General features: G+C 56.4%; 1 protein-coding gene and 1 long non-coding RNA gene across 3 annotated transcripts in view; one reads left to right on the plus strand and one right to left on the minus strand.

The window, feature by feature from the left end:
* Positions 1-15,799, plus strand: part of LHPP (phospholysine phosphohistidine inorganic pyrophosphate phosphatase) — a 129,050-nt gene that overhangs the window by 2,725 nt on the left and 110,526 nt on the right. Inside the window, exons 2-3 of the mRNA XM_069566841.1 lie at positions 13,895-14,082; positions 15,603-15,756. Of these exons, the coding sequence (XP_069422942.1) occupies positions 13,895-14,082; positions 15,603-15,756 (342 nt within the window). The remainder of the gene's footprint in view (positions 1-13,894; positions 14,083-15,602; positions 15,757-15,799) is intronic.
* On the minus strand, positions 10,992-13,177 carry LOC138427469 (uncharacterized). Of its 2 annotated transcripts, XR_011252022.1 has the most exons (4): positions 12,711-13,177; positions 12,193-12,621; positions 11,820-12,033; positions 10,992-11,147 (listed from the first exon to the last, which is right to left on the minus strand). It is a non-coding gene; the product is annotated as an uncharacterized lncRNA (long non-coding RNA). The 2 variants fall into 2 exon arrangements; XR_011252021.1 differs by lacking the exons at positions 10,992-11,147; positions 12,711-13,177 and having other exon boundaries at positions 11,470-12,033; positions 12,193-12,404.

Here is a 15,799-nt window from a genome sequence, read left to right on the forward strand (position 1 = left end):
TGGCTGCAGGAAGGCGTGGGAACAAGACTTTTCCCTGGCTAACTTGGTATATAAACATTTTTACATGTTTTTGAACCATGTGGATGTATTTTCCTGTTCAGGATACCAAAAAAGGAGTATTTTCCGAATTTTGTCTCAGTAAAGCTGGAAAAAATGCCGCATTTCCCTACCCCCACTCCCACCAACTCTTTTAAGAAGATCTCTGTCTGCAAAGCACAGAACCAGCTGTCAGTGGGGCAGACGGCAGGGCTCCAGAGGAAACAGGAGAGCCGCCAGCTGTGAGATCCTTGTGTGGTCCAGGGAGACACGGAGGGGCGTGGGCCGGTGGGTGGAGAGGAAGAGAAGGAGGGGAACTCACAAGACCTTTTGGGAGCAGGACCAGTGGGACCTTGGCCCACTGGATGTATGGGATATTGTGGGGAGCCGGACCAATGGGACCAGCCAGTGTATGGGATATCGTGGGGTCCAGGGAGAAGATGAAGTGAAGAACGGCTCTGGTGTTGGGACTGCAGCACCTGATGAGATGGAGAGGGGCCAGCGGGGGGTGCAGGCAGGTGCGATGATGGCTCTTGACGCAGAGCCTGGCTCACGATAGACCCCAGGAGTGTGCCATGTAAATCTCACTTCCCACGTTCATATAGGAATTCCTGTTGTATGTGCTTTTAATTATTTTACATTTAGGGCCATTTAAAAGCATCTTTACATTAAAGTAAAATACTCATCTCTTCTCCTGAGGGGTGTGTAGTTACCCATTTTCAGTTATTTTCAGTAGCGCTGCCACAAACATTCTAGAACGTGTCTTTGGTGAATGCATGGTTGCGTTTCTGCTGGGCACAGACCCAGGGGTGGACTTGCCGATCCTAAGATAGGCCTATAATCGTCACTAGAAGATGCTGTTGGGTCATTTCCCAAAGTGGTATATGTGAGCATCCCCGTGGCTCCGTTCCTTACAAACACATGGGTTTGTGAGTCCTTGGCATCTTCGCAAGGTCATTTTTGCTTCTAGAAACCAGAGTCGTAAAGGAGGTCAAGGATAGGGACAGAGCCTCAGTCCCATCCGTCCACCTTCTGCAGAGAAGCACAGAGTAGCTTCAGCAATGGCCTTGGAGGAGGTCGGGCTGATTATGAGCCCTTGCTTTCCAGTCAGTAGCATGGGTCTGGGGTGCACCCTTCCTGGGCCAGTGTGGCTCTAGGGATCCCTCAGGGAGCACTTCCTCTGTGCTGGGTATCCGTGTCGCTCCATACCCCGCTGCCGGGAGGCAGCTGTTATCTCCCTTGGTCAGCTGAAGCCACTGCGGCCCAGGGCTCACCAGGTCTCCGCTGGGATAGCCCTGGGACCATGAGAATGTAGGTCCGCCCCACTCCTACCCTCTGTGCTGGACCTGCGCGTAGAGTCCTTTGAGGGAGACACGGGTATTGAAAAAGGGCAGGGGTCTTCTCTCTAGCAGCCTCCCTGGGTGATGCTCCCCCGCCAGGCTGTCCCACAGTCTGCCTGCACCCCCGGGTGTGACTCTAGGGGGTTGATCCCTGCTCCATTAACCACAGAGGGTTTGGACTGGTGTCCCCCCCGACAGACCCTCGGGACACCTTTTGTCTTAAAGGAAAGGAAAAGTGAAGTTGCTCAGTTGTGTCTGACTCTTTGTGACCCCGTGGACTGTAGCCTGCCAGGCTCCTCCGTTCATGGGATTTTCCAGGCAAGGGTACTGGAGGGGGTTGCCATTTCCTTCTCCAGGGGATCTTCCCAACCCAGGGATCGAACCCGGGTCTCCCACGTTGCAGGCGGACGCTTTACCGTCTGAGCCACCAGGGAAGTCTCATCTTGGTCTGCTTTAATTCAACTGATTTATCTAACTGGAGTGTCTCTGGTAGCAGCGACACTGTATCAGTCTAGCAGCCATATAATAGCAGGCTGTACGAATAGTCCTCAAATGCATCCCAGCTGAGAGGGGAGAAGTGCCTTCCCCACTGAGCTCGGGATTGTTTCCGGTGATTGACCATCATGCCGCCCAGGGGCTGGAGAAGGAGGCCTGGAGATCTGAACCACCCTGGGGCTCCCTGGCATAGGACCACACCACATCCCCACAACTCTTCCCCACCCACCAGAGCCTTGCCAAGGGACATGTGTGGCCCCTTCTCCCCTCTGCTCACCTTACCCCCATGCTCCCAGTTACATAGACTTCGGGTGGATTTTCCCCTGACCAGCCCCTTAGCAGCCCAGCATCCACAGAACCGCTCCCCCTGCTCCCCCCACACACACTGCAGCACCCTCTGGCTCAAGATCCTTTTCTCTCTAAAGACTAGGCCCCTCCACTCAGACCCAGGCCTCCCACGGCCAACTGATCACATTCAGGCCCAAGGGAGCGGCCCCCGCCCTCCTGTGGGTGCCGCCGGAGCCCCGTGTCCAGACCCTCCTGGCAGCGAGTGTGTGTGGATCCCCTCCCCAGTAAAACCTGCCTGCTCCTGGAGTGTCCCTGGGGATGTCAGACTTTGGGACACTCTTGCCCTCTCATAGTGGCTGAGCCAGGAATAAGCTCTCCTGGCTGGCGGGCCCTCCCTTGCTGGCCTCGGTGGAGACTCCTGGGCTTGCATCACTTTTTGTAATTGTTTTGCAGCCACACCCTGCCCTCTCTGGGCTCCTTGATATGCGAGGCTGGCTTTGAAGTTGCAGGGAGCTCAGAGGAAGTCCCTGGGGTGAGAGCAGAGCCGCAGCGATGATGGGGTCCCCGGGACCCTGGGGGGTGTTTGCCTCCAAGATGGCTCCCTATCGCCATGGGTGCCCAAAACCGCACCTTCTGTTCTAGAAACCCCGGCACGGGGGCGGCGACTCGCCGCTCCTCTTCCTAGCTGTCCGTGGTGACAGGTGTCCCCAGCTTTTGAAAAAATCCCCACCTTTTGGGGGATACAGAGCACATGGGGAATATCAGCTTTGCTTTTTAAGATGCTGTTGTTGTTTAATCGCTCAGTCGTGTCCGACTCTTTGCATCCCTATGGACTTTAGCCTGCCAGGCTCCTCTGTCCATGAGATTCTCCAGGCAAGAATACTGGAGTGGGTTGCCATGGGATGGAACCCAAGTCTCCTGCCTTGGCAGGCAGATTCTTTACCACTGAGCCACCGGGGAAGTCCTCTTAAGACAGTATGGACCACAATAATAGCATCACCAGTGATGGTCGGGAGGCCTGCTATGTCCCAGGCAGATGTTTGATTGCACAAGCTACCTTCACAACCAGTGCGTTTCCAAGCAGAGCCTGAGGCTCAGAGAGTTTCAGAAACTGGCACAAATGGGAAAAGTCATTGAACCGGGACTGCCTCCTCTGCACCCCCGAAGCCCGTCCACCCGGCTCCAAGCCCCAGTTTTCCCTGCAGTACCTCATGGCTTCTCATCAAAGATGCACTTGTTCATTTTCTCGTTCACATGTTTGTCAAGTGCTTTTGATGGCTCAGCTGGTGAAGAATCCGCCTGCAATGTGGGAGACGTGGGTTTGATCCCTGGCTTGGGAAGATCCCCTGGAGAAGGGAAAGGCTACCCACTGCAGTATTCTGGCCTGGAGAATTCCATGCACTGTATAGTCCATGGGATCTCAAAGAGTCAGACACGATTGAGCGACTTTCACTTCTCACTTTTCTTTATACTAGGCTTCCCCGGTGACTCAGATGGTAAAGAATCTGCCTGCAATGCAAGAAACCCAGGTTCGATCCCTGGGACGCGAAAAATCTCCTAGAGAAGGGAAAGGCTACCCACTCCAGTATTCTTGCCTGGAGAATTCCACGGACAGAGGAGCCTAGTGGACAGCCCACGGGGTCACAACTGAGCAACTGAGCGACCCACACTTTCACATTCTTTCATGCTAGAGACACAGCTGGAGGCACTGGGCCAGGGGCAGTGAGTGGGGCAGATGGAAGTCCCTGCCCCCAGGGAGGCTGACCGTCCAGTCTGGGGAGAGCAGCGTAAACAGCACCCAGAAGGCGAATGTCAGAGGGAGAGAGACTGAACCGCTGCGGAAATGGGAGCCGAGGTTGGGGAGCCCGGCCACGTGGAACCAGTGACGTGTAAGCCAGGCTCTGGACCTGTCCTCTGGGCCAGTCGTGTCCCAGATGGAAGAGCAGGAGGTCCAGGCCTCCTGGAGCCGCTGGGTAGGCCAGGTGGGGCCCGATTACTGCCCCGGGGCTTGTGGTGGGCGTGGTCCCGGGACATCTGTAACTGGCCTGGGTCCCCCCAGCAGGCCCTTTATTGGAGTCCATCCTTGGGCAGTTGGGCTCCCCAAGGGGAGCCATTCAGAGGCAGGGCGTGGCACAGCGGGGGCTGCCCCGCACAAAGGGAGCCCCGGAGGCATCTGCATGTGAAAGGCGGGGAGGGGGGCATTTACTGCATCCTGTCTCGGGCACTAAAGCACAGCTGCGGGGGCCCCCTTGGCCCAGCCTTTTCGCGGCAGCGGAAGGAAGCAGGGCCCGCCTTGGCCGAGCAGCCTCATAAAGCAATTGCCACCCGGGACTCACAGACCCGCGGCCGCTGCTTCCAAATGTGCACACAAGCCCTGTGACCCTATGAAAGTCAGGCCCCACCCCTCAGGCCTTAGGGCCCGAGGGGCCAGGGGGCTTGTCTGAAGCTTGGCTTCCTTGATGGTCAGCACCACCCCCACCTCGCTCCATCAGACCCCAGGGACACAGCCAACTGGAAGTGGCTCCCTGTGTCCCCTCGCCCCATCCCCCAGGTGTGGCCCAGTGCCTGCTGGAGGGGCTCTTGAGGCTCTCAGAGGGGACAGGCCACTTGTTCTGAGTTCATTTACGCCAGAAACAGCTCTGCTGAGTCAGCCTGGACCTTGGACAAGGGGCGTTTGTCCAGAATGCCCCGCCGTGCTGCTGATGTCAGGGGCTGACTTCAGAGCTGGGGGCCCGGGAGGGGGCGAGTGCACAGTGGCCCTCTCCCAGGCCCAGTGCTTGTTGCATAACGTCTACAGTTTAATCTTCACAAGCCAGAAGTGCTTCCTTCTTGTGAACAGTCCCACTCAGTGCCTGAGTGGAGCAGGGCGGGGCTGGGACTTGCTCCGCCCAGAGAGGGGGGGTCAGCACCCCTGCTGGGGCAGGTGCCGCACTCCCCGCCCCCCAGAAGGTAGGAGTTCGCTCTGACGGGCAGGGTCCTGGGTCCAAGTCCCAGCCCAGCACTGTGGCTGTAATGTGGTCTCCGGCAAGTTCTTTAGGCTTTCTGTGCGTCCGTTTCATCTCCTGGAAGCTGTTGTAACTGCCCTTGGGGCTGTCCGTCCTGGATGTCCTGGGGACATCTGGCAGGACAGCCAGCCTCGGTTCCCCACCCACCCACCCCCAGGCTCCCTTCGCTGGTTGAACTATGCCTTCTTTCTTATCAGTTGCCCCAGCTCATCTGCTGTCCCAGGTGCCCTGAGCATCTGGCTTCCTGTACAGTTGCCTGCCTTGAGGGCCTGAATGTCCCCAGCACCCAGCCCTGGGCCTGCCAGAGGTGTGGTTGTTTTTGTTACCACCATCATCATTCACGGAGCATTTGCAACGTGCTTCATAACAGTCCTGTCAAGTAGCTTCTGCCAGTGCCCCATTTTGCAGAAGTGGAAACTGAGGTTGGAGAGGGTTAAGTGATAAGCCTTGGTCTCACACAGGGACAGGGTGGTGGAGGTGCTGTGGGTGTGTCTGCTTCCCGAGCTGAGGCCCCCTTACCCCAAGAATACCTGGTCTCTGTCCCCTGCAGTGCCCAGCCCGTGACCAGCCAGTGACCACATCAGGGGAGAACTGACTGCCAGCTAACCTTGCAAGGCTGGGGAGTGGTCCACAGACCCCTTGGCTCCTGAAAACGTGTCCTTTAAAAAGCGCCTTGTGTCCCTTTGGGCCTCTGTCTCCCACTCTGTGAGAGGAACCACTAGGCTGGACAGTCTCCAAGTCTCCTCTGGTTTGTGGGTTCCCGCGCATCTGATTCTAAATTTCGTTTATCTAACTAGTAAAGCGATGCTGTGAGCTCGCTCGGTGTGACTCTCTGATCAGAGCTCAGAGGCTCAGGCAAGTCAGAGCGAGAACTCACTGGATGGCAGTGGGGGTTGGCCCCGGGCAGGGAAGGTGTGCCCACGTTTCGCAAGGGCCCTGGCTCTGGGCCTGCCCGACATTTCTGTTTGACTGTCTCCCCCTCCTGCGCTGTCCCCTGAGGTCGCCGGCTGGCTGGCCCACCCTGAGGCTCAGCCAGGGACACCTGCGTGCGTCACCGCCTGCGTTCTCTCTTCTCTCCGTCCAGCCTTTGGACTCCTGTTTCTTGCCTGCACTCTTGACAACACACTGTGCCCAGCAGAGGGCCAGATGGAGAGTGGGCAGGGACCTCCCGGGACCCCGCAGCGGGCTGTCGCAGGCTGGCCAAAAGGTCTGCTCTGGTGGAAAGAAGCAGGAGGTGCAGCAGGCCCAGCTGGTGCTTCTGGCAGAGGCTTTCGGCAGCCCTGTGTCACGGCCCCGGTGATGTCAGCACATGCTAGGGCTCCTCTTGGGCCCACTGTGCCCCTCCCCGCCAAAGAGCTGGGAGGCTGGGCGCTACCCCATTTCACGGCTGGGATTTCAGACCCCTGAATCTGGCCCAGGGATGCCTGGCCCAGGACCTCAGCTGGGAAGCCAGACCCCCTTCTCAAGTGGCAAAAGCCCTTCTGTCCGTGCTGCAACTAGAGGGCAGCTCCTTGACCCCAAGCTGATGCCCGTTCATCTGGGCACACGGGGAGCTGCGCCGGGTTCCTCCCAGAATCAATGTGGCTGCCCCTTGGTGTGCGAGAATGATTTTTCTTTTTTTTCCTCCTTCTTCCTTCCTTCTTCCCTCCCTCATTCTTTCTCTTTCTTTCTCCCTCTCCCCACTACCTCCCTCCTTTCCTTTCTTTTTTTTTTTAATGACGGTATTTCTCGCTGCAGGACTGCCCCTGCTCTGCACCTGGGCTCCCACGTGACCCTGTGATAAAATAGCGAGTCCTTAGAACAAATAGGCTCTTTGCATGTTTCAGTTTTCCCAATGTGTGCCGTCTGTCTCCGTGGCTTTCCAAAAGGGAAGTAGCCACCGATCTCAACGTCAGACAGTGGCTGGCGCTGCCGTGGAGCCCCGCCATGTAACAAAGATCTGGAGGCCGTGAGATGGGACAACCAGGACTCCTGTTCTCTGAGGATCTTCACTGGGCGCTGCTGCCTGGGTTTCAGTTCATAATGACTGCCCCCCCAGGGTGTTGCAGATGTCCTTTCCTTCTCTTGGAAACCTGAACTACAGAGATTCATTTATCTGCAGCTGTGGCCATTTTTGATGGAAAGAGGAGATTGTTTCCACCAGGTAGTGGGGGAGAGTTGAGTTGTGGCCCCTGGGGTAGGGGCGCAGAGCAGGCAGTGTGGGTCAGGGAGGCGGGAATGTGGGGAACATGCTCTTCCCGTCCCCTCCTTCCACCCCTCCTGGCGTGTTTCTCCCGTCTCAGGTCAGTGCTCCAGGCCGCTGGACGTGGAGATGGTCCCCGGTAGAGACTTCAGCCCAGGGTGGGCTGGTGGACCTCACACAGCTCTTGTGAAGACCAGCGCAGTTCAGTTCAGTTCAGTTGCTCAGTTGTGTCTGACTTTTTGTGACCCCATGAACTAACGCTAGGCCTCCCTGTCCATCACCAACTCCTGGAGACCACCCAAACCCATGTCCATTGAGTCAGTGATGCCATCCAACTATCTCATCCTTTGTCATCCCCTTCTTCTCCTGCCTTCAATCTTTCCTAGCATCAGGGTCTTTTCCAATGAGTCAGCTCTTCGCATCAGGTGGCCAAAGTATTGGAGTTTCAGCTTCAACATCAGTCCTTCCAATGAACACCCAGGACTAATCTCCTTTAGGATGGACTGGCTGGATCTCCTTGCAGTCCAAGGGACTCTCAAGAGTCTTCTCCAACACCACAGTTCAAAAGCATCAATTCTTTGGCACTCAACTTTCTTTGTAGTCCAACTCTCACATCCATACATGACTACTGGAAATACCATGGCCTTGACTAGGCGGACCTCTGTTGACTAATGTCTCTGCTTTTTAATATGCTGTCTAGGTTGGTCATAATTTTCCTTCCAAGGAGTAAGCGTTTTTTAATTTCATGACCGCAGTCACCATCCACAGTGATTTTGGAGCCCAAAAAAACAAAGTCAGCCACCGTTTCCACTGTTTCCCCATCTATTTGCTGTGAAGTGATGGGACTGGATGCCACGATCTTCGTTTTCTGAATGTTGGGCTTTAAACCAACTTTTTCACTCTCCTCTTTCACTTTCATCAAGAGGCTGTTTAGTTCTTCGCTTTCTGCCAAAAGGGTGGTGTCATCTCCATATCTGAGGTTATTGATATTTCTCTCGGCAATCTTGATTCCAGCTTGTACTTCGTCCAGCCCACTGTTTCTCATGATGTACTCTGCATATAAGTTAAATAAGCAGAGTGACAATATACAGCCTTGATGTACTCCTTTCTCGATTGGAACCAGTCTGTTGTTCCATGAAGACCAGCCCAGGGGCACGTAAATTAAAGGACATGGACCCTGCTTTCTCTGTGGTCGGGAGAAGTCACCATCCCCTACCATCGTTTGTCGCTTCAAGTTCGACCTGTCAGCCTGCAGCCTTCCCTACGCGCCCAGGAGCCCACCCAGCTTGAGGCCTCCTCTCCTTCACCATCCTGTGAGGGGTCCCTCTACTCGGGGTGGGAATAAGGTTTGGAGTCACTATTAGCCTAGCCTTCCAGACCCCGACCCATTTCCCTCCCACCCCTGTCAGTAGGACCCAGCCCATGCTCCTGGGAGGCCCAGGTGTAGGAGCAGCGGATGGGAGGGCCTGCCAGCAGCGGGGCCCTCTCTGCTTGGTGGTGGGGTGGCTGGAGCATGGTGGGGGTGGGCCCTGCCTGCTCTGGGCAATGGGGGCGGGGAGGGGAGGCAGGGAACGAGATCGGGGAGCCTGTCTGCTGGCCACTTACTGGCCGACGTTCTCCGCACACGCTGAGCGAGCTCTGACCATGGGCCAGGCCCAAGCTGGCACCTCGAAGATCTCCCTGGAGCTTCAGCATGTGAGGCTGTTATCATCCCATCTTCCGGATGAGGAAACTGAGCTCCAGGGAGAAGAAATAGCCTGTGGAGGTGCCACAGCCCTAGTCATCAGGCCCTGGAGCACCTCCAGGTCGCTCCTTGACCTCCTGGCCTCCCGCTCAGGATTAGAGCGACTTTCATATGCATTTGTCCCGTGGCTGCAGGAAGGCACAAGTTGCCCTGCGTCGCTGAGCAAAGGCCCCTCCTACTGTCTACCCATCTGGACTCACGAGGGTCCACTGTGCTTTCCCTAACCCTAACCCCAACTCCAGCCCTAACCCTAACCCTAACAGACACTGAAGCAGTGCTCCCCACGGGCAGGATTGGCAGTGAGCCCTCCCGAGGTTCTCTGGGTGCTAGAATGACTTGGTTCCGTTAGAATTTGGATCGCTTAAGTGCTTCTCACAGAAAAGCAGTGCCGTGTTTCAAGAGCTGTGAAAGCCAAGTGGGACAGACTCTGCCTGGGAGGGGACAGAAGTCTGGGGGGCCTTCCTGGAGGAAGGGACATACAAACCAGGCCTTGAAGGATGTGTAGGATTTGCCAGAGGGGATGGGTGACGGCAAAGACTCAGGGTGATTCGCGGGCCTTCGGGGTCAGATGAAGGTGAGAGGTGGCTGGGGTGGGTTGGGGACGGAGCTCCGAGGGGCCTTCCCCAGGGCAGCCTCCTTGCCGCTGTCCAGCTCCTCTGTGGTGAGCCCAGAGGGCACTAGGTGGTGGAGCTGTGCCAAGGTCAGCCAGGATGTCCAGTAATCGTCCCAGCACTCTACCTGCTCCCGAGCGACAATGAGAGGGTTTCCATTATTTTCGGGTGAGCGCCCCTGGCAGATGCCGACAGCTAGCAGATGTGTGAGGTCCAAGGTGATTTGCAAGGGACCCGCTCATGTGATGATCGGTAATGGCATCAGGCGACGCTGTCACTCAGAGCTTGTCCTGGCCTCTGGGAGGAGGTAAAGGTCAGTTCAAAGAGCCGGTGCGCCCACGAAGTAGGGGCAAGTCCCCACCCACTCCAGGCGGGGTCCCGGGAGGCAGTCTGGAAGCGGACTGAGAACGTGGCTGTGGTCTCAGAGGGGACGTCCGGCCGGAGCCCCGCTCTGGCCGCCACGGCCCTGCGGTAGGCCCTCTGTCCCCAGGGTTCTGGGGTGTTGGGGGACGGGGATGGCCTGGCCTGTCCTGGAGCCGGGCCCAGCCCGATGCCAATGGCTCTGGGGCTCGCTGCCCTTGGGAGGCCCATGGCAGGCTCTGCCGCGACCCTGAAGCCACGCCTGGCTCCTGCTCCCCTGACGTTGGGTTTGTGTGTTCCAGGCCTTCCAAGGCTGAATCTGATATTAAGCAGTGGCCCCTCCAAGAGACACAAAGGCTTTGGCTCCTCCGCTGTCTTAGTCTGCCGGAACAGAGTACCACAAGCCTGGAGGGCTGAGTGACAGAGGTTTATCTGCCCCTAGTCCTGAAGTCTGGGCATCCGAGATTGAGGTGCCCTAGGGTGGGATTTTGGGGGGAGCCCTCTTCCCGGCTTGCTAGGTGGCTCCCTTCGACTGTGCCCTGACGTGGCCTCCTCTCTGTGGTTGCAGAGGGATCACTGTCGTCTCTGGCTGTGATCCTGTCCTGTCCCGGCCCCACCCTTTCGTCCTCTCCTAACCTTCATTTATCTCCCGAGGGGTCAGCCTATGAGATGAGGGGCAGGACACCACAGCTTATATGCTATGTGACCTTCTCAGGCCTCTGCCTCCCAGACCTCCTATTTTCTCATCCCTGGGACGGGCTCCTGGTTCTTGTCTCCATAGCTCGCAGACTCAATTTGGCAGGTGCTTAGCGCCTTGTGCGCTCCAGGCTCCTGGCCTGGGGAGTACATGTGAGGGACACAGGGTGTCCAAAGAGGGCTCTGCCCTCAAGGGGTGAGGATGACATCAGATCACAGATACCGACCCCTAGGGAAAGGCTGAATGTAATGTATTCATCCTTTATTATTTTTAATAATAATAATGAATAATACTCTAGGGCTTCCTTGATGGTTCAGTGGTAAAAAAATCCACCTACAATGCAGATGACACAGGAGATGACCGTTCAATCCCTGGGTCGGGAAGATCCCCTGGAGGAGAAAATGACAACCCATGCCAGTCTTCTTGCCTGGAGAATCCCATGGACAGAGGAGCCCGGCAGGCTATAGTCCGAAGGGTTGCAAAGAGTCAGACAGGACCGAGCATGCACGCATCCATCCAACCAATACTTTCTTTACTTTTAGTAATTAAGAACAATGAAGAGACAACCTGGGACTCATGCCAGAAAGTGAAAAGAGGGTGTGGTCAGGGACATGAATGGACAGACCTGCAGTGAGGGGCCTTCCCCGAGCATTTCCCACCGCTGTCCAGGGGCTGATTCAGTCCTAAAACTAGTAGTTTTCCTAAAACTAGTAGTTTTATTTTATTTTTAATTGGAGGGATACTTACTGTACAATATTGTGTTGGTTTCTGCCATACAACAACGTGAATCAGCCACAGGTGTACATATGGCCCCTCCCGCTTTCACCTCCCTCCCACCTCCCATGCCACCCCACCCCTCTAGGTGGTCACAGAGCCCCGGTGTGAGTTCCCTGGGTCATACAGCAAATTCCCACTGGCTATCTGTTTTGCATATGATAGTGTAGAGGTTTCCATGTTACTTTCTCCATTTGAGTAGTTTTGACTTTAAAGCAACATGTCTTCAGTAAATGTACGTTGTGTGTCGGCGGCGAACAGTGTCTGCGGTGAGTTCTACTGTTTACCTGTGTGTCACGGGCACCGGAGCTGTGTTTGGAACAGCAGCTGCGAGGTCCTGTCATCTCACCGTCACACCGATTGCTCACTGTTCTGAGAAGGTCACATCGTAATCCATTAGCAATAATTAGTCCCCCGGCACCCGCTGCCTTCTTCCCTCAACTGCTCCATTAACTTGGGTGCGGATCGCACATCCCAGGCGCCAATCAGCGGAAGATCTGTCTGTAATATACAAGGTGATGCTATTAGTTACAATATATTAACTGCCTAATTTAAAAATACAAAAGCTGTCTTTATGAAGGGCAATTAACCACTAAGCGTAATTGATAATTCATAACCCCCTGATTAGGAAAGACAAATACTAAGAAAGGACTGAATCACCTGGGCTGCTGATTGTATGGCATCGTCAGCCTCTCCATCTGCGTTTGCTCGCCCTGCTGTCAGTCGGGCCTGACATTTCTTCCCGGGTCTCACCTGTCGGCTCTGGCGCTTGGTGGGTCTGGAGGCTCACCGTCATGTGGGGGTGCATGTCGTCACCACCGAATGGGGTGCAGTGAAGGGGGTGCAGGCTCAGGGCACCCTTAGGGGAAGCAGTAGGCATGGTCCTAAGACAGGGTGCCTCTCACCAGCTGTCATCTGGACTTGCCATCACTCAGTCATTCAGCAAACACTTGTCAGGGGCCTGCGTGGGCCCAGCCATCAGACCTCGTTCCTGACCTCATGGAGCATGCAAGTCCGGGAGAGAGACGCTGAACAAATGCCAGCATGAGATGATTGGAGATACGGGTTAGCGTCAGAAAGAAAAGCAGCCTAGAGACAGAGCGGGGCAGCGTCACCCAGATGGGCGGAGAAGGGGACGTTGGGCAGACCCTTCACCTTTTCCCTAGGGTTTCTCGGACCTCCTGACTTGCAGCCTGGTGACTTCCATGGCCCCTGACATGCTCTCAGCAGATGCCAAATCTGAGGGCTCCCTCGCCACGGCCCGGGGTGCCTCCAGGGAGGGCCGTGTGCTCCGGGCCAGGCCGGGTCGCCGGCCCGCTGGCCCCCTTGCTCAGGGCCTGGCCTCGCCCGCAGCACTGACTGTTGCAAGGCCCCCTTCCTTCTGGGGGTCCTTGTTCCTTTGTCTCCCTTCCAGTCTCAGCTCCAGAGCTGTCTCCTTCCCAGGGAGGCCTCCTGACCTGCCCAGGCTGCCTGGCCGTCCTGTCTCCTCACCTCTTTGGTCCTTCCCATCACCTCTCGTCCTGATCCCAGCGCCCCTCCTGTGTGCGGTCTCCCACCTCACGCACCGACTGAGGGCTCTGGGGTCAGAGAGCCCGCCTGCGGGCACCGCGGCGTGTCCGTGTGCCAGTCAGTAGGTGCTTAGTCGCTGTCAGCAGAAGGGTTCAGTGTTATTTCCCTGGGTTCTCTCTGGGCGTCGGCTTTTGTGACTTGGCCTTCAGAGAGCCTGCCCAGGTGCAGCGGGGCTGCAGGGCCTCCCGTGAGCCCAGACAGGCTGTCGGAGCTGCTGACACCGCGGGCACCCCCGGCTCCTGTCCCGTTAGCTCACCCGTGCGCCCGATGACTCCATCTGGCTGACGTGTCTTCAGTGACAGTGGCGAGACAGCACACCTCAGGCGTGGTCCCCGGCCTTTTCATTTTGGAGAAATGTGGATACTCAGGGGTCAGCTCAGATGCTCAGTGGAGATGCTCACTGTGGTGGGAGGGCCCGGAGGGGTGGCCGGGCCGCTTGGAGGGGACCTCCACCAGGCTGAGCGGCGTGGTGTGGTGCGGGGAGGTGTCGATTGGCTCCCGGAGGCGGGTGGATTGGCACGTGTGAAGAGGCGGTGTGTACCAGGCAGAAGCAGAGGTCACGTGGGAACTTGGGGCATCTCAGGTGTGCCGAGCTTGGCGAGGATGAGAAGGGTCTTCTCCAGCTCAGAAACCCCAGGGTCTGGCGAGGCTGTCGAGGCCCAGCTCAGGGGCCCGTGGAGACCCGGCTTGCTCTGAACTGTTCCCTGGAGAAGAAGCACCCGTCCAGGCCCCTCCCAGGGTGGCCGGGCCGCCTGCTGACAGCCCCCTCCCCGGCCTGTCTCCCCCCCTGTAGACTGAAACGGTCCCGGCTGAAGGTGAGATTCTGCACCAACGAGTCGCAGAAGTCACGGGCGGACCTGGTGGGGCTGCTGCAACGGCTGGGCTTCGATGTCTCCGAGAGCGAGGTGACCGCCCCGGCCCCTGCCGCCTGCCTAATCCTGAAGCAGCGAGGCCTGCGGCCACACCTGCTTGTCCACGACGGTAGGCCGCCCTTGGGCCCCCAGGGCGGGTGAAGGCACCCCCTCTCCAGCTGGGGGCTGGGGAGGACACAGAGGGAGCACCTGGCCCTTGTTAGACCCGTGGGCCTTGGGGTGGAACCCAGGGACTCCCTGCTGGGACCCTGGCCCCATCCATCCTGGCATCATCCTGGGCCTGGGAGTCGGGGTGGGGTGGGGTGGTGGTCAGAGGCAGGGTCTATATGGCTCCCTGGAGGCAGGAAAACCCTGGGTCTGTTTTCTGTGATCCAGGATGGAGCAAGGTGGCAGGAAATTGTCAAGGGGGCAAGATTTTAGCCTCTGGGGTCTGTGTCTGTGTGTGAGAGAGAGAAAGACAGACAGACAAATAGAACAGATACAAAGCTAGGTCTGTAGGTTTTGGAACCATATTTGTGAAAACCAGCCCCAAGCTCTGGCTAATGGCACAGGTTCACTTGCTAACATCAGTCTGAAGGCAATGACAAAGTCCCTTTGACCCTCAGCTGGGAGTTTTGCTGAAATGAAGAAGAAAGAACAGTATTACCTGGCACCTTCTGAATATTTAAAAAGAAGAGACAGTACATGCTTCAGAATTCAGGACATTTTTCTGTTGTTGCACAGAGCCTTCCTGCTTCCTTCCTCTGTGCTTGGCGTTGTTATTTACAAACCTGCGGCAGAGGCAAGCATGCTTTTCTACCCCGGGACAGGAGTAGGGGACTCCCAGAAATGGAGAGAGCTCCTGAAGATCTGGAGGCCGAGTCCACAGCTCTGGCACCAGTCGAGGGCGACATGCCCAGCCTTTAGAAACTGTTTTTCTTGAAATGCTTCCTCTGTGATCTGGGATCCTTGCCAGCGTCTTTAGAACAGGTCCTTAAAGTAACAGAAAGATTTAAGAGAGAAAATCCTCCCCTCCCCGGGGCAGGGGCAGAGGGTGGGGGTGGACCTACCAGAGATGAAAGGGAAACTCAGCGTTCCCCTTGAAGACGACGTTCATCAGTGAGGCCAACAGGCTGATGTTGGAGCTCGAGAAGCTGTGGGGGAAGCCAGATGCCCTTCGTTGCCTGTTCTCTTGTGTCTGTGCTTTGCACAGGAGTCCCTGTCTTTTCAGACCCTGAATCATTTTCAGGTCGATGAATTCCACCTCCCCCTCCCCAACTTTTTGCTATGAGGATTTTCAAACAGACGGCAAAGCAGAAATAATTTTATTTGGAACATTTGTTTGCCTTTCACCTTGACTTCACCAATGACATTTTGCCATGTTTCCTTCATTATACATCTCCCATCCCTCCATCCATCTATCCATCTTTATCTTCTTGATGCATCTCAGAGTCACTTGCAGACTTTGTTGGTGGTTGTTATTCTTAAGTCGTTCGGTTGTGTCCGACTCTTTGCGACCCCATGGACTATAGCCCGCCAGGCTCCTCTGTCCATGGGATTTCTCAGGCATGAATACTGGAGTGGATTGCCATGCCCTCCAGGGGATCTTCCCGACCCAGGGATTGAACCCTTCTCTCTCCCTTTTTTCAGGAGTCCGCTCGGAATTTGATCAGATCGACACATCCAACCCAAACTGTGTCGTAATTGCAGATGCCGGAGAAGACTTTTCTTATCAAAACATGAATAAAGCTTTCCAGGTGCTCATGGAGCTGGAAAACCCTGTGCTCTTCTCACTGGGAAAAGGGTAAGTCGGCTGTGGGGGAGTCATTTCCGGCCACTCGGGGTGA

Source organism: Ovis canadensis, chromosome 22 (assembly GCF_042477335.2).
Source record: "Ovis canadensis isolate MfBH-ARS-UI-01 breed Bighorn chromosome 22, ARS-UI_OviCan_v2, whole genome shotgun sequence".
NCBI lineage: Eukaryota > Metazoa > Chordata > Mammalia > Artiodactyla > Bovidae > Ovis > Ovis canadensis.